Raw genomic sequence first — 25,054 nt, 5'->3', positions numbered from 1 at the left:
GCCTGCCAGGAGGAACAAGTAACACACAACAGTCACTTGACAGCCCGCAAGGTTTATACAGAACCAACGTTGAGGGGTACAAGTGGGGAAAAGAGGGAAAGGAACAGACAGGTGGGGGGATGAAAGGGAGACAGAACATGGAGAGGAATATTCCTTTTAGTAAGAAAAAGACAAGAAAGGAAGAAAAACAAAAGGTCAGAGAGAGAAAGGGACAAAGAGAACAAGAAAAGGGAAAACAGAGAAAACAGGAGAGAAATTACAAGGGTCACTGATTTTAGATTGGCAAATTAGATTTTACTTATTCGTTTCACCATATTTCTTCACCAGGTGTATATTTCTAATAATTAATAAACAAGACGGATGTATATTCATGAGTACTGTTTTTAATTGCTCCTTAACAATCAAATACACCAATTCTGTCTGACACCCCTTTTCCTAGAACTTTGTACATACTTGTTCATTTCTGGACCTCATTTTGAGTTCGACACAGCTTATTCAGTTTCATCCCGGTTCCTCGCTACTTAAGGGACAATGAGGAATTCCTAAATGGACCATTTCTATATTAACAACAAATATTTTCTTCCAAGAGGAGAGAGACTGTACTAAAATACTTCCAGCTGCAGTACAGTTTTCTACAGTGACAGAAGACTTCAGTCCTCTGGTTCCAGACAGATATATTGACTTCCAAGCACTTTATTGACATAAATGAACATAACGGGCACTCTATCTTAACCTAAAAAACACTACAGACCAGAACAAAATGTCAGATATCAATAAATTACTCTTTACATTCAATTTCTAAATGTTTAAAGGTAGCATCCTACATACCACACATAACAAACACATTCACTTTTTCACGGGAGTTGTGAGAATGTGTTCCCAAGGGCAGATTTGAATCCAGGGAGTCTATGCAAGTAGTGCCACTCACACCAATCTACACAAGTAAGAATTGTGTATTTGGGCCCTTACTGTCAGAATTCTACCGTGATGAGCCGGGATGTCTGTTTAAAGTATTCTGTTTTTATGGAATTATTTTTAAGTACTGTTAGTTATTGGGCATTGCCAAATGCTCATTTCATCTGATCTTACCCAGAATCAAGTGAGTTTTGCTGAAAGCGGGAGCTGTCACTGTTAGTCTAAATTACAGTGAGTTTAGAGAGTCTGTCACTAGAACTATAGATCCAGGCACAGACACAGCAACTGTTTTTAATCTACAGCAAGTTGATCTGGTTCCAAAATGTTCTACAAACACCATCAGACACAATCAGTTGAAAATTGCTTCAAGCTACATGGCAGATGTGTCATCCAGGTACTGCAAAGTGTTACTTCCCACATGCTGCCAGAGAATCAAAACGGGGTTATCGTGAAGATGACATGACAAAATAGATTCAGTCTGAAATCTCAAAGTAATTAATTCTCTTGCCCTAAAGAATTACAATCAATTGTGAATTTTCTATTGTAGCCAACAAAACCAACATGAGTATTAACTCCTGTTCATTTCATTATGTCCCACAGTGCATTACTGTAGCTATACATGAATTCCAGCTCTCCATGCTCTAAGAATTTTATATTGCCTGTCAAGGACCACAATATCAGCTGGTTTAAATGTGCATGCTGAGTATATTTCACAGAAGCAGCCAGTTAGGAGACATTTATAAAGTCAGCGATAGGCTCATATATACTAGGATGAATGTGCACTATCTTTTTCAACCAGCCATGGTAAAACTTTGATCTAAAAGCTTTCACTGCTTACCACAGCCACTGGCATTAGGACTGACTTTACCAAGCAGTTTCCTCACTTGCGAGGTTGTTTCCATCCAACCTCAGGGCCATATTCTGCCATCACTTTCACGCTGCATATCTTGGAATTTAAAATGAGGCAAGTAACGAGTCTCTGCCATGTAATTTACATCTAATCAGTATTCTGCTCTTCTGCTGCTCATCTCAAAGGATGGCACGTGTTATAAGGGGGGCGGGCGATACACTCAAGAGAAAATTGTATCTATTGGATTCAGTCCTGTCATCTAATACACAGAGGTGTGTTAGCAGAGCAAGTACAGGAGACTATTTTGTGAGACACATAGTGACACACACCTGCATACTGAAGGGGGGTGTACATTAGAGAGCACAATACATAAAACATAGAAATTGAACACAGGAACCATTTCTCCTGTACACACTAGCTATGCATTTATCTATCCATCCATTTAGGTACTTTCATAGCCCTCATCACTGTAATATCTGAGCACTTATACACAGAAAGCCCCAGTAAAAAATGAATCATTACTCTCCTCTCACATTTTTAAATGTGAGTAAAATCATAACTGCACTTTCACACTGAAGACAACTAAAAGTGGACTTGCCTCCTGGAAAGCACCTCCTTCTGGCTTCTCGTGCAATATCTCATTACTCGAATGGAAGCCACTTTTTATCCCATATAAAACATACCAGATGTGCATCAAGCACTCTGATACACACAATCTATGAAACACCTGACCACCTACTGAACAAAGGGCTAATACATGGCAGCAATCTCAGCCCTGTGAATTTCTGATCCAATAGCAGGACCACTGCCTGAAAGATCCCCTATCCTTCTCTTGGAGTCCTTTAGAAACATTAAAATTACAACCCACAGATATAAACTCAGATATAAAGTCTAATCCTCCCCACATGGCTAAATATAACCAGGCAGAAGGGAAGATAAGACACCTCTCCCTCTCCCCCAACACTATATATGATACATAAGACCCATCCTATCTAGATGTTGTACCAAAAGACACAGGTATGTTTCAAATTCCATCTCTTGGTTCTGGAGACTCTGCAGAACCCCACAACAGGTGTCCAGCCTCATGAGTCACCGCTCACCATCCTTCATTCTCTATATAATTAACCATTATCACGCTCAGTACATTTAGCAGAATCCAGTGAACTACAGTCACCAGTGCCTTTGCTTCCAAACAGTGTTAATACCAGCAGCCATCCTTAGCATCCCATGAAAAGCAAATGACAAACATACGGAGATCAAAATATTTTTATTCAAACTTTACTGCCTGCCAACAAGTTCAATGGGCCTGAGCTGCATCTAAGGGACAGGACAGAGTGCATTTGTTGTTTATATTTCACATACTGCAGAACATTTCACATTAACAAAGTGACATAACAGAGCAATTGTTAACGGCAGCTGGAATTTCTGAGGTGGACTATAGAAGTGCAATTTTCTCAGCAGCTAAATCCTGCTTGCCTTACTCAAGCGAACTGTCCCACTAGGCCAAATTATCATCTTACTCATGCCATTTTAAGAATAAAGACCTAGAATCATTAGAAAACGTGGCCTGGCTTCATGTGTTTATAACACCATGCTCTCACATATAGGATGCCCCCATACGTGATCAGTAGTGAGATTCATGCTAAGGAATGCACAAAATCCAAACTCATACAAATAATTATAATGATGTGGAAAGGATCAGAATAAGGACTCCATGTGAGACAAATGGGATTGGGGTTTCTCATTAGATGGAGAGATTAGGGTCCAACCCTGCAAATGCTTATGCACAATTATCCTTCATTTATTTATTTCTAGTTATGCCCAGCCAAAGGCACCTCCCCAGAGGACCTTACAATGAAGGAGAGAGAGTGCCTGGATTAAGAGCAACTACTCTGAGTAAGGGTTCTGGTTTGGAGAATTCCAGTGCAAAAGAAAAGAAGAGACAAAGTCTGAATTGACAAATATAATTCAATGCTAAAGGATAATCCAGTTGTTTCATTGCCAATTATATTGCCATATGGTTGTTAATTCAGACACAGAATATAATAAAGAAAATAGCACCCTAAAATATTTACCATCAGATTATCTATGCATGTGTTTCTGTGTCTTCTGCACATAGAGTCATTAACAATGCTTTGTTCTCTCCCCAGATGCCTTGACATACTAGTTTCTTTTATTAGCAATTAAGTCTGACACAGTTTAAGGTTTAGTTTCTGAGAGCCTAGGCTTGTGGCAAGCCGAGTGCCTCCTGCAAGATACCAAGGGCTCCCAATTACCATCAAAACAAATGGGGCTTTGTCTACAGTGACAATGCTAAGCAATCCTCTCACGGCTGGTTTAACACTGGTGCAGTTCCACTGGCTGTGGTGTAAACTGGCATTTTTAACAATGTGTCATAGAATCAGATCAATGTAGGGCTGGACGAGATCTCGACAAGTCATCAAGGCTGGCCCTTTGGCTGAGGCAGAATCAGGTGTTTGGCCAACTTGTTCTTAAAAACCTTCGGTGACAGGGATTCCACAGCCTCCCTCAAAAGCCCATTCCAGAACTTAGAATTAGGAAGTGTTTCCTAAATCTCCCTTGTTGTACATTGAGCCCATTACTTCTTGTCCCACCTTCAGTGGACATGGAGAACAACTGATCACTGTCCTCTTCATAACAGCCCTTAACATATTTGAAGACTGTTATCAGGTTCCCCCTTCTTTTCTCAAGACTAAACACGTCCGGTTTTTTAACCTCCCCTCATAGGTTAGGTTTTCTAAACCTTTCATCATTTTTGTTTCTCTTCTCTGGACTCTCTCCAGTATGTCCACATTGTTCCTAAAGTGTGGGCCCAGAACTGGACACTGTACTCCAACTGAGGCCTCACTGGTGCCGAGTAGAGCAGGACTTTTAGAACCCATGTTTTACATACGACACTCCTGTTAACACACCCCAGAATTATATTGTCCTTCTTAGCAACTGCATCACATTGTTCACTCATTCAATTTTTGATCCACTACAATCCCCAGATCCTTTTCAGCAATAATACTACCTAGTCTGTTATTTACCATTTTGTAGTTGTGCATTTGATTTTTCCTTCTTAAGTGAAGCACTTTGCCCTTTTATCATTACTGACTCTCATCTTGTTGAGTTCAGAACATTTCTTCAATGTGTTAAGGTCATTTTGAATTCTACTCTTTTCCACCAGAATGCTTGCAAGCCCTCCCAGCTTGGTCCGCAAATTTTAGGAGCATACTCTTCACTCCTTATCCAAGTTACTAATGAAAATATTGAATAGTACCAAAGCAGAATGACCTCTTTATAAATTAAGATTTATACACATAAAGAGTGAGCTGTATGACATGGAAGTTGTAATCCACTGTTCCCTCCTTAACGAGTGTTGTCAAGCTGCAAAGGCAATGGAATTCAGACTGAAATTTGAAACTGTGCAAAATGCGAATCAAATCCAAAAGTTTCACACAAGGAGTGCAATCCTAATCCTACTGAAAGTTTGCCATCGACTTCAATGGGAGCAAGATTACACCCATTAACTTGATTACTCCTGATCTACACTGGTGTAAATGAAATCAGAATCAGGCCTTACATTCTCTCTCTCTTTCTCCCTGGCCTGGATTCTCTGGTCTAGACAAGCTGTTCTCAGCACAGGACCATTGCCCAGGATGGCTTTTTTCTACCCTAGTGGTTCACTTCAGGACTGTCCTTACACCTGACGACAGCTCCAAAGACAACACATGAGGATGGCTACATCCCAAATCCACCCTGGCCACACTTCATTTTATTAGACATGTCCACTCCATTGGTGGAATCATCAGTGGAGCTGGATCTGCTAGGTTTCCACTGCTCTGTCTGGCCAGAGTGGATAGAGTCCCGAAGCTGTGACTGACAGACCACGGCTGGTTTATACAACATTTCCAGATGGTCAGTGGAACTGCTTCTCTGACAGTGGTGAAGGATCAAACACTCCAAGACACCCTTCCTACCCAGCTGTTGCCTAGACCAAGACTTTTCTAGAGTTTACAGGGTACTTTCTGGACCAACTCACTTAATAAAAAACCTAAATAAGTCTCTGCAGGGTGACGCCTGCTTTCCGCCTGGTTTGTTTTTGTTTTTTTGGTTTCTTTGAAGAAATCTCAACCATGAGTGAACTTACAGATGACACTAAAAGTGGAGGACTTAGAAAAAAAAAAAGTATAGGAAGAAAGAAAGACACTGCACAGTGACCAGTAAGGGCTGAATGAGAGGGTGTTCAGCACTGATAACTGGGATGACTTAAATGCAGGGAGAGGAGATAAATACTTGGGTGAAATATGGGCCCCATGGTTGACAACGGCAAAGTTTCCATTGACTTCAGAGGAGCCAGAATTTCATCCCACAGGGACAAAATGGAGAATCTGCACCCAACAGCACAAATCACAGTAGAGTGAATTTATTTCCTCTTATCTCAGTATATTATCCTGCCCTAATATTACTTCCTCATGTTACCAAACACTGCGGTAGCTGCAGGAATGCTATGGAATTGGATTTGGAGGTTGCAAGCTGACATGTCCTCAAGAGGCTATTTTTCTTCAGAACCTTTGCTCTATGAGAAAGTTGAGAACCCCATGGCTGCCCAAATGATACTTTAGAAAACGTTTTATAAAAAATTCAGATTATTATGAGAACAGATTTAACAATACTACCAATTACTGTTAAAATTCAAAATACTATGAAAACAAACTTAAAGCCACTGATCAGTCTCAAATTTAACACTAATTTTTAGCTGAAATGTTACCTGGACCAGCACAAAGAACCGTTTCTTCCATCTCTTCCAAACGTTTTTACCAATGGCCCATAAGTATCTACGAAAAAATACAGAATAGCTGAATTCAGTATACATATACTGCTTATTCTCCTATTGCTTTTTAGCGTCATTGCACCACAGCTCGACAAGGAAGTCAACACAAAGCCAGGAAGAATTACAAGAGTCCCAAACTATGCACAGTTAGCAAAGAACACATTTGTGATTTCTACTGTCAAAATAACAACATAAAAAGCTATTATAGACTCATTATTAATGTCAGAGAACATCTACACAATCTCCAATGTGCTATAAACCTCTTAGATGGAGAACTGGTAAAATGTAAGCAGAAAAATGTGTGTTATGTACAGTAATTGCCTTCATTTCATTATTTGCTAACTCTCAAACATGAAAGATAAGATTCTCCTCTTGCTCACTCTGGTGTAAATCAGGAGTAAAACATGATAAAGGACTTGATCCAAAATTTGTACAAGACAACTGAAGTCCTTCCCTAGATTTCAATGAGCGTTGGACTGGGCCTTAAGTGACAGCAGAATCAGGCCCACTGTGATCAAATTTCAGAAGAATATTGATGACATAGTAGGATCCAGAACTAACATAGGCAGGCAATTCCAGAAACCAACCTTCAGAGATTCATGCTATCAGCTCTTTGGGGGATAATTTATTCCGAAAATTTCATATTACTGCCTATTTTTATGGCCACATTTTAAAAAGGCAAAATGTATTTATTCAGCATTACTTTCTTCCCTTTTTTTCTCTTTAAAAGGAAAAAATAAATAGTAAGGCTGAGCGTAAGGAGCATAAGTCATCTGATCTGCTATAAGAGCCATATAACTCAGAGAAGTGGGCCGTGTGAATTAGGAAAGGACATTTGTAGAGTTATTGACTATAGGCGTCCTTTAATTTTACAGAACAGCTATTGTACAGTCAAATGGGAAGAGATGATATTTGCAGTGGAAAATCTGGAAACATTTAGCATTACTTTCTAGCCTTCACAAACCCATGCTGTTGAGGGGAGCTGTCAAACATAAGGGTTCTCAAATCATGAAAAACTGGGACTGCAGAATTCAGACTGAGTCAACTAAATAACCTGCTTGATAAACTTAAGGTAAATTTCTAGGCATCTACCTGGTTACCTCTCTAATAAGGAAGTGAATTCATCACCCCTATAAAGGAAGAATTAGGGCTTTTAAAACTAATTATGTGTGTAACCTCTGTGATAGAGCACCTGCTGTAGCTGCCACTGCAATCCATAATAAAGACACTGGCAAAAATAATAGTAGTAGCAGTGATGATAAACACAAAGACGTCATCCAGTGCTGTTAACTGGATTTATTCAAGGGGACTGTGGTGTACTGTATCAACATGTTTCTCTCAAGATATCTGATACCTTTGCCTTTTTTCTGCACCAGTAAATACAAAGACAGTAATTTTCTGTTACGCTGGTAGTCCTGTTTGTCAAAAGCGATCCCACATGAATACGTATTCTTTGCAAATATCTAAGCTTTCATCGCGGTACATGCACAATTCCACATTATATGCTAACCTGGGTAGTGGGGTCTTGGTTTATGTTTCAAAAACATAGAGCACAATTCTGCTGCCATTGGAGCCAATGAGAAGTTTGTCATTGTCTCAAATGGTAAACTGGGATTTGACACTGACTCTTACATAAAATGTGCAGTTTCAGACTTTAGGGTGCACCAGCCAATTAACAGTCAGTTAACAGAATGAGACATCAAAAAACATTCTAAGAAAATAATTAAAAGTCCTGTGAGTTACTTTTGCTTCATTTATAGATGCTGATCTAAGTGGTACTGTAGTTAATGGGAGTTTTCCCATTAACTTTAATGGGAGGTTTCTCATGTCCTTATATGGGTGGATACAGGCCATTAGGTGCAAAGATAGAATGGTTTCTGTCCATTCCTCCCACAGGTAACCCTGTTTCATTAGGCATCCTAAAAGAAATGTTATGATTTAGTATTGGCAAACTTGTGATCTCAACATAAATAGGCAAACAAGTAAAATAAACCTTCTAAAATCCTGGATCCATTTAAGTCAAATGGAGCTTTGCCACTGGCTTCAGTGGATCCAGAATTTCATACCTGGTAATGAATAAAGGTGTAGGTTCTACACTAAGATTGAGAATCACTCTAAGTCCTTCTGCATAGAGATTTCCTGTTTCAGCTAATTTAAAAAAACAACTTAAAATCACAACTATAACTGATTTCTCGTAATTAAATGCTGTTTTGTCAACAAGTGTCAGTAGTGAAACATTGCAAGACTTCAGTGCTGACAAGGACTGCAACATGCTGTTTTTAGTTGCTCTGTATTTGAACAGTCAAATCATTGATTGACAACCTAAATGTATTGCACAACAAAGTGGCATGCCAGAATGAGAGGGCTGAATAGAAGCGTATTCTAATAAAGACTTTGGCCAGATTCTGCTCTCAGTTATGCCATTATAAATCCACAGTAATTCCAGTGAGGTCAATCAGACATACACCAATAGAACTGCACAGAATTTGCTCTCCACACTGTACAATATTTAGCTAACACCTTTAACACAGATTCTTTGTAATGAAGCTGCAGGGATTGATTCACATGCCCAACGAAGTCAGTGGAAAGTTTCTGATTCATTTCAATGGGTTCTGGATCAGGCTCCAGGGATAGATATTGCAATGAACCAATATTTTAAAGTAAATAATTTTAACCAACACCTTGTAAATCAAACGTTAGACCAAAAAAGGATGACCAAAGCCAGAGCTATTCAGTCTAGTTGCCATCAAAAGCTGCAAGGTAAACAAATATGACTGATGAAGGAATATCCTCTACGGATGATTTCTGGAACCCTGTGATGGCCAACTATGATCCAAATGTGGCTAGGGATCCTGATCTCACTACTGGACAGACAAACAAGGCGGAGGAAGACAAAAAAAAGAGGATGAGTTATGATGCAAAACTTTACGAAAATAAATAATTTTTGTAGCTATAGAAATATGCATCTAGAGAATAAGTTAAACAAAACAATGTTTTTCCTGGATGGCTTATGTGGTAGCTATTTATTACACATTCTTCCTCGAAAAGAAACCAGAGAGGAAAACCTTGCCAATGGCATTGGTTATATTCTCCTAGAGTTGATCCGATTTATAATCCGGTACTATGGGGAATGTGCTTATCTGCCTATCTGAGAAAGTAAAGGATGAGGAATTATTCTTCTTTGGTTAAATGAGTTTGTTGAATTGGCCAGCTCAGGACTGGCTGAAGTGTATACGGTTTATGGAATCATGACAGGAAGAGCTCATTTTCTGCCCTCAGAAACAAAACATACAACTTCCATTGTTTCAATGTGAGTGAAGATCTGGGCCCAAAAGATGGAAGAAGCCAGTTGGGTCATCTAGCCCATTTCCCTGCCAACAAAGAACATTTTCCCTACTGTATTTTTCTAGTGTCTGCTGTGTCTACTGTAGTTTTCAAAGTCTCAGTCAATGGGGGATTCCATCATTCCCTCATGAGACTATTCCATGGCCTAGGATATCTCTGGTGGAAGTTTCTCTCTGATATTCAGGTATAACCTTTAATGTCTTTAAATTCCATCCCATTACTCCTAGTTATACCCTCATTTTTTACTCTACGTGAATTCTATTTAATTCTACAATTGTAAAGGATTGTATATCCCAATATAAGTAATGATTCTAATAGTTCATCTTCATCCTTGGTGTATACCTCAAGCAGAACGCCCACTGTTTGTTGGTTCTGAGAAGTCAACCTTGGAAGAAACAGAATAAATTGGGAAATTATATTGATGTTGAAATAAAAGATCAGAGCTAACAGAGAAAATAAAATCCTTAGTTATTTCCTCAGGATTATTGTTTAAGGATTTAAATTGTCAGGTTGATGCACATGAGTGTATTAAAAGGATTATGCTAAAATATGTAAAGTGCACTGCAAATGAGTGAACCAGCTCCATTTCTATATTTATGCCTCTTTCATCCTTCTGTGAACTTGAGGATAAAACAGTCTCTCCCGACTCCTGTCACACTCAAGTTATAAAATCCAAACTCAAACCCAATTGATTCAGAACAAAACAAAGCACTTACCCAGAATGCTTCATGTTTTGAGGTTTATCCATTCGGACTGCAAGTTTGATCTTTAGATCTTGATCTGGGCAGTTTTTGGAAACAGTCATTTTGTGCCACTCTGATTGTTTTGGGCTATTCGGAGTAGGGTGAAGAACCACCTGCACATAACAAAGATAGCAATGGTGAAGTAGAGAAATGACCCATTACATTGGTTTTTAACAGAGAATTAAAATACATTTCTATTGACTTAATTAGGGTCAGGATTTCACTCACCATATTTTAAGTTAAATTTTATTATTTTGGGATGAGTTTATACCTCCTTAGCTGCTTTAGCTACTGCATAATTATTCTCAGTGTCCTGAAACATCTACTAGAGATCAGTGTTTTGGTTTAGTGCATTTGTTATTAGATTGGAGAAGCTAACACCTGGTGGTCAAGAGCAACCTTGTTAAATAACTAATTAATTGGTGATCTAGGTTAACTTGTTTAAATGTATGATATTTATTAAAATAGTTTAAGGAGCAAAACATACACAATAGAAGAGAAAAGAATAAAGATTATTACTGGCTGTAGTGGGGCAGACTGCCCCACTCCCTTTGAGAGTGGGCTGTGGCAGGCCAGGGCGCCTGCGCAGACGGGGAGCCAATCAGGGCCCAGTTTGGAGACAGCCAATCAGGGCCAGGCTCAGATGTATATAAAGGCTGCCCAGAGCAGGAGCAGTCAGTCTGTCTCAGGCCTTTGACAGGGGAAGGTCAGTCTCCAAGGGAGGAGACTAGCACTGCCGACAGCGCAGTGCTGGCCAGGCTTGGGGAGGCTAGGGAGCTTGAGCTCGTAACCTGCCAGGCTGCAGGCCCTGAAAGGAAGGGCCTAGTGGGTGCAAGGGGCTGTATGGGAAGCGGCCCAAGAAAGCAGACAGATGAGGGGAGAGAAGGAGGACAGCGAGGCCGCTGCCAGAGGGTCCCTGGGCCGGGAACCAGAGAAGAGGGCAGGCCTGGGTTCCCCGCTTCACTCCTTGCAGTACACCCAGCCATTGGCCGTAGGGAGCGGCCATTAGACTACACCAGATCCCTGACAAGAGGGATTGGACTCAGAGGGTGGTTGGACACGATGGCTGGAGTGTAGAATTGCTGATCACTGACCCCGGAAGGGGGTCCACATGGACTAAGGGACACTGCCAGAGGGCAGTGGCCTTGAAGAGGATGCCGCCGAGCAGGGAGCAACACGGGTCCAGAGACAGCAACGGAGGGCAGAACGACAGATGGGACACTACCAGGAGGGGGCGCTCCACTAGACAGAACTAATTCCCAGAGTCACCAGCAGGAGGCCCCAGCTGGTGAGTCCCAACCTGTTACACTGGCCAAACTCCTTTATTAGTAGCAATAATATTACTAGGAACTTCTGTCAAAACTCAGGGACCCATTGAGCTAGGAACTATACAGACAAGTAACCAAAAGGGCAGCTCGTGCCCTAGAGAGATCACAAACTAAATGATAAATAGGACACAATTAAATGACTAAACTGACATGGGTGGGATGAGGTTAAAAAAATGAACAGAGTTGAGACAATCTGGATGTATTATAATTTTGAATAGAATAATGTACCTGATCAAAGTCAGCTAGAAGGAGAATAATTTGTTGGTTTTTATTTGGTTTTGGTGGGTTTTATTTGAACTAATTTTTGGATGACTCTGAGCCATGACCAACTGATTGAATGGAGAGAGGTGTTTCAGTCAATTATCGATTTTAGATCATATGCCACAGATTCAAGTAATTTAAAAAGGAGAGTGCAATAGGTTTAAATTTAAACCTGGAAAGATTTATAATTACAGACAGAAATGTTCAGCAGATGTGTGTCCTTTACTCATTATTTTTATAAGACTTAGGACAAAATGACATTAATTGAAGCAATACAAACACTTTACAAATGGAGGCTTTTGGATCATTAAATTATAGCTTCTGTTGGCACTTTGGTTTATCTCTGTTACATATATATGCCCTGACAACAATCCTTCTTCCTTGAAGTTCTCAGATAGCTAGTTGGCTACCACTCCCATTCTTTTCTGCACTAGGCTCCTGTCAGTGTCTGAGTCTGGCTCCTTTCAGAATGCCTCTGAGGTCAAATTACTGCAGGTGCGCCAGTCAGGGAGGATGCAGCCCAATTCTATGACACAACATTACTGAAGAAGAAACAAGTTGGAACATCAACATGAAAGTGAGGAAACCCTACTGCAAAGGGAAGTGGCAGTCACTTTCCTACCACAGGCAATCCCCTTGAATTCAATTAAACAAGCCGATGACCCCAACTGGGACCCCAAAGGTTCCATGCACAATCCTGAAAGTAAATCGGCCTTCAGCTCGTTAGGCCTGAATGAGGGTCTGCTTACATTCTACTCCTGTGAAGTTGGAGGTGTCATGGAGCGGACCTCAGACAACCTCTGCTGGTGGCGTTCACCAATACCCAGCAAACCATAGCAGAGCTATATTTGGCTATATTTATGGACATCACGTACAAACAGCTATTTACATCATTTTATCTCCCAACTAAACTGCCTCCCTTCCAAAATACCAAAGGGACTTCTCTGCAACACACAAAACAAAGTAACAATGTTGCAGTATAGCTGTAGTCATGTCGATCCCAAGATATTAAAGAACAAGGTGTGGGATTGAGTTTATATCTTTTATTGGACCCTCTTCAGAGACTTGAAAAAGAGCTCCGTGTAAACCCGAAAGCATGTCTCTCTCACCAACAGAAGTTAGTCCAATAAAAGATATTACCTCACCCCCTTGTCTCTCTAAAGAAACAATGTAGCATTCTAAACACACAATGAGATTTTAAAAAAAGGTAGAAAAGTAAAATTCAGATACCATTTCACCCCACCCCAACTTTAATTTTGGTAAGTCTAAATTCTGAAAATTCCTCAACTGGGCCATGGATTGCAGACGAGCAACGGCCCACTGTTTAGAAATGACAGTGCCTCTCAGATAAGGAAGAATAGAAAGACCAAGCCTGCCCCTACTTTCTAGGAGAACAATACTTCATTTCCTCCTAGTGACTCCACCTCTATCCCGTCATGTAATGTATTCCCAATTATTATAGTACATTTACATGTGCGTGGCTAAAGCCTCAGTAATTTCGTAACTATTCTGTGTATCGAAATGACTCCCTCCATTCCTGATGCATAAACATCGGTCTTTTGATCTTTTCATTTTCATACTTTATTGTTTTGGTTTTTGTTTTGTTTTCATCCTGTTCTGGTGATTCACACCAATGGATGTTAAAATTCATTAAAGTCTCCACTGTTGGGCAGTGAGATGCATCTCCTCATAATGGATTAGCTTATAGGCAAGCAAATTCTTTTTATAACTGGCAGTATTCACCCTCATTACTTATGGTGTTTCTATCATTCATTCCTGACGGCTATTATTCCATGCAACTTCCAAATACCAACCCAGTTTATCATCCTTTTTTTATACTCCATTGAGCTCCAGCTTTACTGCTGATAAAACTACAATTTATTTTTTCTGCATAGAGACCAAAGTGCCCTTGACACTGATACCCCAGTGCACTTCTTTAGGATTTGATCCAAATCCCACTGAAATCAACCATCAACTGTAATGTATCTTGGATCAGGCTCTTATTCATCACCTTATTTAATGCTATACATACTGAATTTTACCCACATCCTTTATATTTCAACATGCAGATAAACTTCACTAGTATGATTCCAAAACTGTGTTATTTATATGGATTAACTGAGCCATACTGGCAGAGCATGCATTATTCTTTGAAAGGTTTGATTCCAGCATCCTAGAAAATTGGCCCTGGTTTCTTAGAGTTGTTATAATGGTCTTTCATTTCCAATCACATTTTAAAAATAAAATCTTTTTCAAAGCAAGTCTTTGGCATTTGGCAGTAAAGGGCAGGAGGGAAGGGCAGGGATAGTGTTATGAACATCTGCTCTCTATTTCCAGGGGAAGAACCTTTATTCTGTGTCATGCCCAAATGGCTGGGCCTTGGATCGGGGTGGAGTGGATCACTTGGGGTGAAGTCCTCCCTGCAGGGCCATGGAAGAGAGCAGAGCTGATCTGTGGGTCGTCCTGCAATCTGACTGCTGCAGTAACATCCCCATATGATTGGGGGATCTGCCACATCATCTCCCAAAGCCTCCAGTACAAAGGGGCATAGGGAACCCACCATTCCACAGAAGTTGGTATTAAGGAATAAGGACCAGAGATCCTCCACCGCAGATTTGATGCAGACAGAAACCTCTGATTGCCATTCAGGTAAAACATCTGCTTTTGTGGAAAGCAGCCTCCTTGTAAGTACTTTCGGATCCTCTATTTTGATGTATTTTAAAATTGTTCTCATTAAAAAAATTTACTTAGTGTTCTTATATTTTATTGACCTTGCTGCCCTCCCTGGGTGAAACCCTGACCCAACTGAAATCAGCAGGAATGTTGCCACGGACTTCAACAGGGCCAGGATTTCACCCCATGAGTCTAATACGGCCCTGGGAGCAGCCATACAAGGCTCGTGGGTATTTTCCAGCTCTCACTGTCAAGTGAAACAGTAACATTGGAAGTGTCGGCCAATTCCCAATTCAGCTATTGCCAGAGAAAGCAAGAATTGTAAATGTCTGGCAGACCACAAAACAGTTCTTAAAGGGCAGCTAGTCCTGGATGTTTTTGTGTACAGAACGGCATTAGTTTGCTTTCCCTTTGAGACTCTGCTGTCTTACCTCATCAGTTCAGACAGGTTTGTGTCAATTTGAACAGCTAAATCAGGGGCTTAATGCGCTCAGGATTTAGTTGTTTGAACAAAAACAAATCCCAAAGCAGCCCAACCAGACAAGCACCATCACTAGACAGAAGAAGGCAGTTTCAGGCATACCGAGTGCCTCTTTGAAGTGCTGCTGGTGGAGAAGTGCTGGTAGACATACTCCAAAGGAAATTACCACGTCACCCTCTGTGTTCATTAGCGCTGGCCAGTCCCATTTGGGTTTGGGAAGCTAAAACAGAACTGTAAGTCCCTGATGGACTTAGAATGACACTGAAGCAATGGGGCTGGCTCATCAGCATTCCAGAGGTAACTGGGGACAAGGCAGAGCCCGAAAAATGTTTTGTACAAAACTCACTGCTAATTCCTTTCCAAGCCTGGCAAATCCAACACTGCTCACAATTGCCACCTGGCAAGGAAATCACAGTTCTTCAGTTGAAACAAGAGTGACAAAGCAACTGGGGTCTAAACCAGCTGTACCCATGCAGGAGAAAGAGCTGCTTGTCATCGTGGAGGCTCAGTGGAGGACCCTGCTTGGCAGGCGGTCATTGTCACAAAAGAAAGCACCATGGTAGAAGGCTTAAAGAATGAGTTTCGAAAACAGTACTGAGAATATTAGAATGCCGCTGCATAAAGCAATAGCACATCCTCATCTGGAACACTGTGTCCAGTTCTGGTCATCCGACCTCAGAAACAGAAACAGGAAGGGTGATGAAAGCAATTAGAGGCATGGACACACTGACATGTCATGAAGCAACAGAAAAGCGCTCTCCATGGGCTCTCTGAGCAGGCAATGGCACTAGTGGACCCACAGCCACAAAGAGTGGAATCCAGATTGGAAACAGCAGTGACTGTGGGGGAAGGGTGGGGCAGTGAGAGGGGAGGAAGGGGTCGCCAGAGGTTCTGTAGCCAAAGCCAGGGAATCTGAATCCTTTACTGAGGAGGGCACTGGCAGATGCATTACATCTGGGAGATGGATTTCAACATTTCATCTCCTAGGGCAGTGGAGGGCAAACTATGGCCCGTGGGCTGGATCCGCCCCATCAGGGATTTCAGTCTGGCCTGCAGGACTTCAATCTGGAGCCTGAACCCTTCCCCCACACCTCCCCCAACCACCTGCCCTGAGCCCCCTCCTGCACTCCAGCTCCTGCCCTGAGCCCCCAACCCGCTTCCCTGAGCCTCCTGCTGCACCCCAACCCCTGCCCTGAGCCCCCACTCCTCCTGCCCTGAGCCTCATCCTGCACCCCAACCCCTTGCCCTGAGCCCTTTCCTGCACACCGCATCCCCTCTCACACCCTGCACTCCCTCCTGCATCCCAACCCCCTGCCCCAGCCCTACATTCATGGCCCTGCATACAATTTCCCCACCTAGATTTGGCCCGTGGGCCAAAAAGTTTGACCACCCCTGTCCTAGGATGAAGTCCTACCCCCAATGAAGCCAACATGAATGTTGCCACTGGCTTCAATGGAGTCCGGATTTCACCCTGGTGAATAGGTACTGCAAATCAGCCCCTTCAATGCTACTTTCCCCAAGTGCTGCAGTGAGGGTAATGTGTGTATGAAAGCAGCCTCACACTCATTTGTCTAGCCTTAAACCCCTTTTTCTGCTTAAAAGTATCTCTGTCTTCTTTCCCTCAGCTGTGTGCACGTCTAAGGGATCCAGGACTGCCTATATCACACAAGCCATTCTGCATTTGTTCTGTGAGTGCTTAGCCAGCTGAACTACTGCCATTAAAAGCTAACACCAAAGATAACTTATGAACTGCATCAATTTCCAACACAGTCATGGAGAGAGAGAGAGTGTTCAGCATGCCCTCCTTTGCTGCGTGTCTTGGAATCACAAAATCCTCTGCTTGCTTCCAGAGATATTTTCTTAACCTCATCAACAGACCTAAAGAGACATCATTAAAGTGGAGATTTTTCTTACCCGCCCAAGTTCTTTGTCCTCTAAAGCCAGCACTCCAGTGCTTTCTGTAAACAGCTTCACCTTCACTGCGGGAAGTGCGTGCGTTGTAGTAAAGTCACCTTGAGTGCCCCAGCTGTGAACACAACCACAGGGAAATGTTTAGAAACATGAGCAGGACAGTTGTGCTGTCACCTGGGTGTGTAAATGGTTAATATCGGATGTCACTGTGACACACACACACACACACACGATACAACTGTGTGAGTGACAATGTGTTAATTAACTTGCTAGGAAAATGCAAGATAGATGCTCAGAAATGTCGCACTGGCTCTTCATGGAAGACAATGGAGTATGTGGAAGTAATACGAAATCAAGTTTGACGAGAACTTTATTTATTTACATCTAGTTTGCCAATTAATAAAACAAAGCCCAATAATCAGCCTGCAGTGAAAGTTTATAGCGTCGTTATAGAATAGAAGGATATTGTCTCTCTAAACACATAATGTCTGTAATGCTTTGTATCTATTGTATCTTCCTCTTTTCAGTTCTTGTTGCAAGTTAATTTTGCATTCCAAAAAGTTTCTTAAAGATGAGCCCTGCCAGCTCTATTTATCCACGAAACAGGTTCAGGGTTGGTAGTGGCAGTGCTTGTCCATCCATAGGCTCCAGCCTTAAACTGGAGTGGTCACCTCTGAGCAAGGTTAGCTGGGACTGCTAACACAGATGCCAAGGTGTGCTGATTTTGAGGACACGGAGGCCTATCCAAGTAAGAACTGTATAGAGACCACTAATTCATTACACAAAGTCTACAAATCATCCATCAAATGGTAGCTTGGGTTTGAAAACAGCGACCTAAAAGTTAAATATCCCATATCTCATAAATAAACCCCATAGCCAACCAGTCCTTATATTGCTCCCTAAAGTTCTGCAGTCACAGAAAGATCTATGGTTATGCAGACAACTAATTTCACAGAGCACGTGGATTTCCCCCTCAACATTCAGCATAATCTTGCTAGTAACTAGCAGACCCACTGTAGATCATAACATTTTGTGAACTATTGAGTAATCAATGAATCACGGTTATCCCACTACAAAGTGTGCTGCCTTCATTCATTTTTGACATGTGCAATTTAGTTATAGCTATTCATGACTTATAGAATACTAGTAAATACACTGCAACAAATATTTCCCTGATTTATACAACCCCCTGGGTTGGAGAGCATATAAAAGCCTGAACCAAAGTCAAATTTTTAGTAATAGGAGACTTCACCACAGCTCTGTTTCTGTTACTGATCTTTGTAAGGTGAGTCCACTGGCTTCTGTGTGGGAATTACTGGGTTTACAGATTAATGGACAGAGATTTAATGAAGTTTTATTGCACAACTTTCTCCATTCAATTGCGCTTAATGTGTGCTCGGCTGCTTTTTCCTCTCTCCAAATTTTGGACGGATGGGAAACGTTTCATCATAGACAGAATGGATTTTCAATATTTTCACAGCTCATTTAATTTTGTCTCAGGAACTTTAAAATCGTGCTCTCATTTTATAAAAAATCAGTGCAGTTGCTGTTGCAAAAGTAGGCAGTTCCCTTTTCTCTGTTTTGCTTAATGTAGCGCACAAAGATCAATAAACCTTGACAAAGTATCCATATTATTGCTATTGTCCTTAAATGGGCAGTTGCTATTTTAACAACATCATTTTCCAACTTTCTCTCTGGAAAAATCTACTAGTTTTCTGAAATTGAGGCTACAATATTAGTAAAAACCCCACTGGGAAGATCACTGAGTTTTCTAAGGTTTGTCTACATGTGGATACTCAGGAAAGATAACCCAAATGATCTTTTAAAGTGGATTACTTAAATGGCATTAAATTCCTCTGTGAACATTTTTATTCAGAATTAAAGGGGCCTTAAATCTATTTAGCTTAAATCATTTTAGAAGTGAATTAAAATAAACCGAATTAAGGGCACTTTAATTCTGAAGACAATTCACAAAGGGATTTAACGAATCCATTTTAAATTCACACCTCTAGTTAATTCGAATTAATTTTCTTGCATGTCCCTGTGTAAACAAGCCCTCAGGCTTGCTGTCACATTCATGCACTTTGCATCATAACCCTGTATGGTCTGTCTGCTCTGTTCTGTCACCTGGCAAGGAACTGGAACAGGAAAATCTCAAAAGATTTAGAAGTTAGTTGACGAAAAACATTCAAATGTTTGATTCTGCATGCTTATCCAAAGTTAATTTTAGTAAATCCATTGGACTGGCAACCTTGTATGAATAGGCTTTTTGAACCTGCTGGTTCTGTCTGGTTCAGTCCAGTTTGGAACTATTGCAAGAATAGCCTTCTGCATCTAGTTTCAGCAGAAACCAGGAAGTTCAAAGGCAGGAAAATTAAACACCAAATAGATAAAGATCTTGAACTTCAAAATGTGTTTAATTTCAGTTACACTAGTTGGCTCTTACTTCACCTAGCTTTTTCCTCCTATCACGAGTACGTAGGGCCCTACCAAATTCACAGCCATGAAAAATGCATCACAGACTGTGGAATCTGACCCGCCCCCCGCGAAATCTGGTCCTTTGTGTGCTTTTTCCTTATACTATACAGATACCAGTATTTCTCAAACTGGGGGTCCTGAACCAAAAGGGAGTTGCAGGGGAGTCACAAGGTTATTTTAGAGGGGGTCACAGTATTGCCACCCTTATTTCTGTGCTGCCTTCAGAGCTGGGTTGCTGGAGAGCGGCAGCTGTTGGCCGGACGTCCAGCTCTGAAGGCAGCGCCCTGTCAGCAGTGCAGAAGTAAGGGTGGCAATACCATACCATGCCTTTCCTTACTTCTGCGCTGCTGCTGGCGCCAGCGCTGCCTTCAGAGCTGGGCTCCTGGCCAGCAACTGCCATTTTCCAGCTGCCCAGCTCTAAAGGCAGCACTGCTGCCAGCATCAGCAGCACAGAAGTAAGGGTAGCAGTACCGCAACACCCCTACAATGATCTTGCGACCTCCCCCACAACTCCTTTTTGGGTCAGAAACCCTACAATTCCCAGATTTAAATAGCTGAAATAATTACATTTATGATTTTTAAAATCCTATGACCATGAAATTGACCAGAATGGACTGTGAATTTGGTAGGGCCCCCTTAATATGAAATATACAGTAGTAGAGAGGGAAGCAGAACTCTTGGGCTGTGTTTCTGAACGGCCTACCTGTACTGAGCACAGGGACAGCAGGTGAAGAATATGTGTAAGCACTTAAATGAAAATACAAATGCTAGGTCTAATTTTAGGCCTACCAGAAAAGACTGTTGGTCTAAATTGTTTATTTCCTTGACAATATCTCACTGTAAGCTTTAACTCCTAGAATAGTAGCATTTTCCAAACTGCTAGGCAAGCGATTTCTTAGGATAACACGAACACTCCATCTATCTGCAATCTTCAGAGCATTAACCTGATCCTCCTCTCAAATGTACAGTGACATGTAAATGATGCAGTTATCATAGGATTAACTGATGTCACTAATGCACATAGATGAGTTTTCAGAAGTGGCTCTCCTTAAGCCTGCAATCTGAAAATTGCTTTCAGAGAGCTTTCTCTGCCATATGGGATATTTCAAATTTCACATCTCTACCCTGTTTGCTGAGAAGTAGCAGCCTGTTCCATGACTACAGAACTGCTACATTTCTTGTATCAAAAAAGCCGAATAAGTAGTGATAAACATCAGCTGGATGGTCAAAAACGTGCTGCAAATAATACCTGATGTAATAAAGCGTTAACAGTTGTGTATAATTTTTAAGTGATGACATATTATTAAAACAGGCTGGAGATAAAGGTTGCAACTTTCAGAACTGAGTGACAGATTTGATGAGATTTTAGCCACAATGTATGTGCAGTTTTACATAGGTCACTCATGGCTCTACCTCTTCATCTGGGTCCCACTCAGTGGTGGATTTTAATTGTAAATCTATTACCAGAAAGACACTTGGCGTTTCCAGGAACTAGGTTGTAGATCCTGGGAGAATTGATGGAGGAAGTCTGGCTGTCACAGAGATCAGCTGTATTAGAGACACTGCACAAATTATTTTTTTAGAATGTTTTTAGGAAATTATACTTGTCACTTTAAAAATGTTCTCTTTCCTGCATTAACACTGTTTGAGCAGCCACCTGCTTTAACCTACCTCAAGGTATCAGCAAGCTCTGAGAAGTGCTCCCATTGTAATCTAAACGGGCTTTGGTGTTATAAGTGATCTTATTCTTTTGAAAACTGCACCAAAGTACAGAGCTGCTATTGCTGCCAGTGAGAAACTGGAATGGGCCTGTCTAACTAGTAAGTAAAGTTGTTTTATTAGAAATCAGCTTTTTAACAGGAGAAATCTATCTGTACAACTCTTTACCTCATATATCACTATTCTATAATGGCATAACTGATTCCAAAGAAGGTTGTAGAAATGTTATTGAAAGACTATATAAATTATATCCAAAAATGACAAAAGAACATTATTAAGGTTGCAGAGTCAAGCACTCAAAAGTTAGGAAATGCCAAAATGTACAGACAACCTTAATTCAGCCCCCTTATAAACAGCAGAATGGCCGTACTGGGTCAGATGAATGGTCCATCTAGCCCAGTATCTGACAGTGGCCAATACCAGACGCTTTAGAGGGAATGAACATAAAAGGGCAATTATCGAGTGATCCATCCCCTGTTGTTGAGTCCCAGCTTCTGGCAGTTATAGCTTTAGAGACACCCAGAGCATGGGGTTGCATCCTTGACCCTCTTGACTAATAACCATTGATGGACCTATCCTGCATGAACTTATCCAATTCTTTTTTGAACCCAGTTATACTTCTGGCCTTTACAGCATCCCCGGCAACAAGTTCCACAGCTTGACTGCACATTGTGTGAAGAAATACTTGCTTTTGTTTATTGTAATAACACTTCCTTATTTGCTTTCTCCAGACCATTCATGATTTTATAGACCTCTATCATATCTTCCCCTTAGTTGTTTCTTTTTTAAGCTGAAAAGCCCCAGTCTTTTTAATCTCTCCTCATATGGAAGCTGTTCATACCCCATATAATTTTTGCTGCCCTTCTCTATATATTTTTCGAGATGGGGAGCCTAGAACTGCACAGGAATTAAAGGTGTTGGAGTACCACTAGGGTGACCAGATGTCCCGATTTAATAGGGACTCTCCCGATATTTGGGGCTTTGTCTTATATAGGTGTCTGTTATCCCCCACCATCTGTCCCGATTTTTCACACTTGTTATCTGGTCACCCGATGTACCACCGATATACATAATGGTGTTATGATATTTTCTGTTTTATTAACTGTCCCTTTCCTAATGGTTCCTCATATTCTGTTAGCTGAACACTGAGTGGACATTTTCAGAGAACAATCCACAATGACTCTAACATCTCCTTCTTCAGTGGTAACAGCTAATTTAGACCCTATCATATTTTGCTTGTATAGCTGGGATTATTTTTTCCAGTGTCCATTACCCTGCACTTAACAACAGTGAATTTCATCTGCCATTTTGTTGCCCAGACACCCACTTCAGTGAGATCCCTTTGTAACTCTTCACCATCAGCTTTGGATGTATGTATTAGGATACAGTCTTTAATTACATGATCACATAGTATTTTTTCCACAGCAACTGCAGACAGAGTCTTATAAGGGGAATTACGGGTCAACCTTAATTAATGAGCTCCGTCTACAACTATTTTTCCGATGAAGTATCCAAGAATGTCTCAGTCTTATTAGTCTCTACTTATTTTTAGAGATTTTTCATCTACTCAAATGTATATGCAGGCACTCACTGGTAACATTCAGAATTATTTCCTATCCTGAGAAAAATATGTAGCAAATGGTGATAAGTATTAGTGGCAGTGTTACTAACCCAGCGCAGGTTAATGACTCCAGGAATATCCTGTGGATCAATATCAGGAAAGGGTACCTCTTCACATGAGATTTTGTAGAAATTCATCTAAAGTCTCATGAGGGTCATAAACACAGTTAGCTGACATCTCAGCTGTGACAGCAAGCGACAGCACACTGGGTCTGAGCCACAGGAGGCAAGCAGAGATAGGGTTCATTATTCATGTGATCCAAAGGAGGTTGGCTCACCTGAGTCTCAAATCTCTGGTGAACAGCTTGCTACTGCTCTAATCACTGTTTAGTCATTCCAACCCACACCAGTGAATCACTAGGATGCACCCGAGCCTTTTTGTGGTGTACCCTTTTGGAAGAAACAGGGCGGTATCAGCTGGAAGCAGTTCAACAATTGGTGCCTGCCCATGAACACTTCAGATCAACAGTTAACCATCCAGTTGATCGGCACACTGTGCGTTCTCCTTTTGCCCAGCACTGCAGCTGGGCATTTGATTATCAGAAACAATAACCCCCGTCCAGCCTTTAGGTGTTAGAGATACAGACACAGCTCATGTCTGTAAATGTTTGTCGAAACGCCAGCCAAATTCCTGGTACTGTAATGCAAATAAAACCAGATAACCCTAATAGAACAAACTAATGCTCATGGAAGCAAAAACATCAGTTAGTTCTGGGCAATACTGCCATGACATGAGTTACCGTGCCTTATTATTAAGGGAAATACTAAAAGACCAAAATGTCTTATTTTAGTATGAAAACCATGTTGTATTACACAATGACTGTGAAGACAGATCCAGCTTTTGTCTCTTTGATAAGGGCATTTTCTTGAACTTCCTTGCACTCCTTAATTAGCAATCACCACCTGTGGATCTCTGGGGAAAAGCGCAAACCATTTGGGGCCCATTGCTAATCCTTCCTGTAATGTTTTTCATGTGCTCAGATTGGTTTACAAAACCCTATAGAACACTGAACAGCAGACAGCTCCCATGTAGCTGATTTAGACTTGGATCCTTCAAACAGGTACATGAGTAACATTACTCACATGAGTAGCTCCACTGACATAACAGAGTAAAGTTAAAGTTATTCTTTTGCAGGATTGGGATAGACGCTCTAAACAAATACAGATTCATTAGGGGTACAGAACAAAGAACTGAAATATGAATTTGGGCCTTGTTTTTAACTTTTATAGCATTTTACTGCACGTTTCTTGATGTTCTATATAGGGAAGACTCACCTCTTCCCACAGTAACATCCATGGAAAAAACTAACAGTATTGCCAATCCCACATGGTGAAAAGTTATGAGTCAGGCCTCCAAAAGCATGAGACCGCCTTAAAAATCATTAAATTTTACAAGAATAATTGTGGGGTTCTGTTTATTTGCCTTCTGGTGCCTTTCAAGCTTTTCCTTGCAACCAGGGCCAGAAATGTACTTTATTTTTAAATGGAAGCTGAGAGTCTCACACTGTCACATGACTCCAGAAGCTGGAGCTTTAAGAAAAAAACATCAAAATAGAGAAAGCTGGCAACACTGGGAAATTCTGAAATATTCCCCTTAGGGATGCTCCTCCCTCATCACTCCTCCCTTTCTCCATTTCTGACACACGCGCACGCTACGGGTCCACCCAGAACTCAACAGAGGAAGGGAAGGGAAGGAAGGGGAAATCAGAGGAAGGCTCCGCAACCCTCCCTTTTCTCTCCAATTCCTGGTAGCCAACTTGCAAGGGACTCCTGACCATGTGGCCCCCAGTAGCTCCCTCAAAGAGGAATGCTCACCACGGAGGAGATGGGAGACAAGCAATATAGCCCTAGGCTGTATCACCTTTTCTCCCTAACCTAACCTTTTTTCCATAA

The 25,054-nt window shown here is 41.2% G+C and overlaps 1 protein-coding gene across 10 annotated transcripts in view; it reads right to left on the bottom strand.

Moving 5' to 3' along the window:
• CADPS (calcium dependent secretion activator) overlaps nt 1–25,054 on the bottom strand; it is a 377,508-nt gene that overhangs the window by 135,961 nt on the left and 216,493 nt on the right. For all 10 annotated transcript variants that reach the window (XM_075073179.1, XM_032781853.2, XM_032781855.2 and 7 more), the window contains exons 7-9: nt 17,348–17,459; nt 10,664–10,803; nt 6,540–6,606 (exon numbers count right to left, since the gene is read on the bottom strand). In XM_075073179.1, coding sequence (XP_074929280.1) covers nt 6,540–6,606; nt 10,664–10,803; nt 17,348–17,459 — 319 coding nt within the window. The remainder of the gene's footprint in view (nt 1–6,539; nt 6,607–10,663; nt 10,804–17,347; nt 17,460–25,054) is intronic.

This window comes from Chelonoidis abingdonii, chromosome 17, assembly GCF_003597395.2.
Source record: "Chelonoidis abingdonii isolate Lonesome George chromosome 17, CheloAbing_2.0, whole genome shotgun sequence".
Lineage (NCBI taxonomy): Eukaryota > Metazoa > Chordata > Testudines > Testudinidae > Chelonoidis > Chelonoidis abingdonii.
Note: the sequence above shows the minus strand (reverse complement) of the source record. Positions and strands in the feature narration are given on the sequence as shown.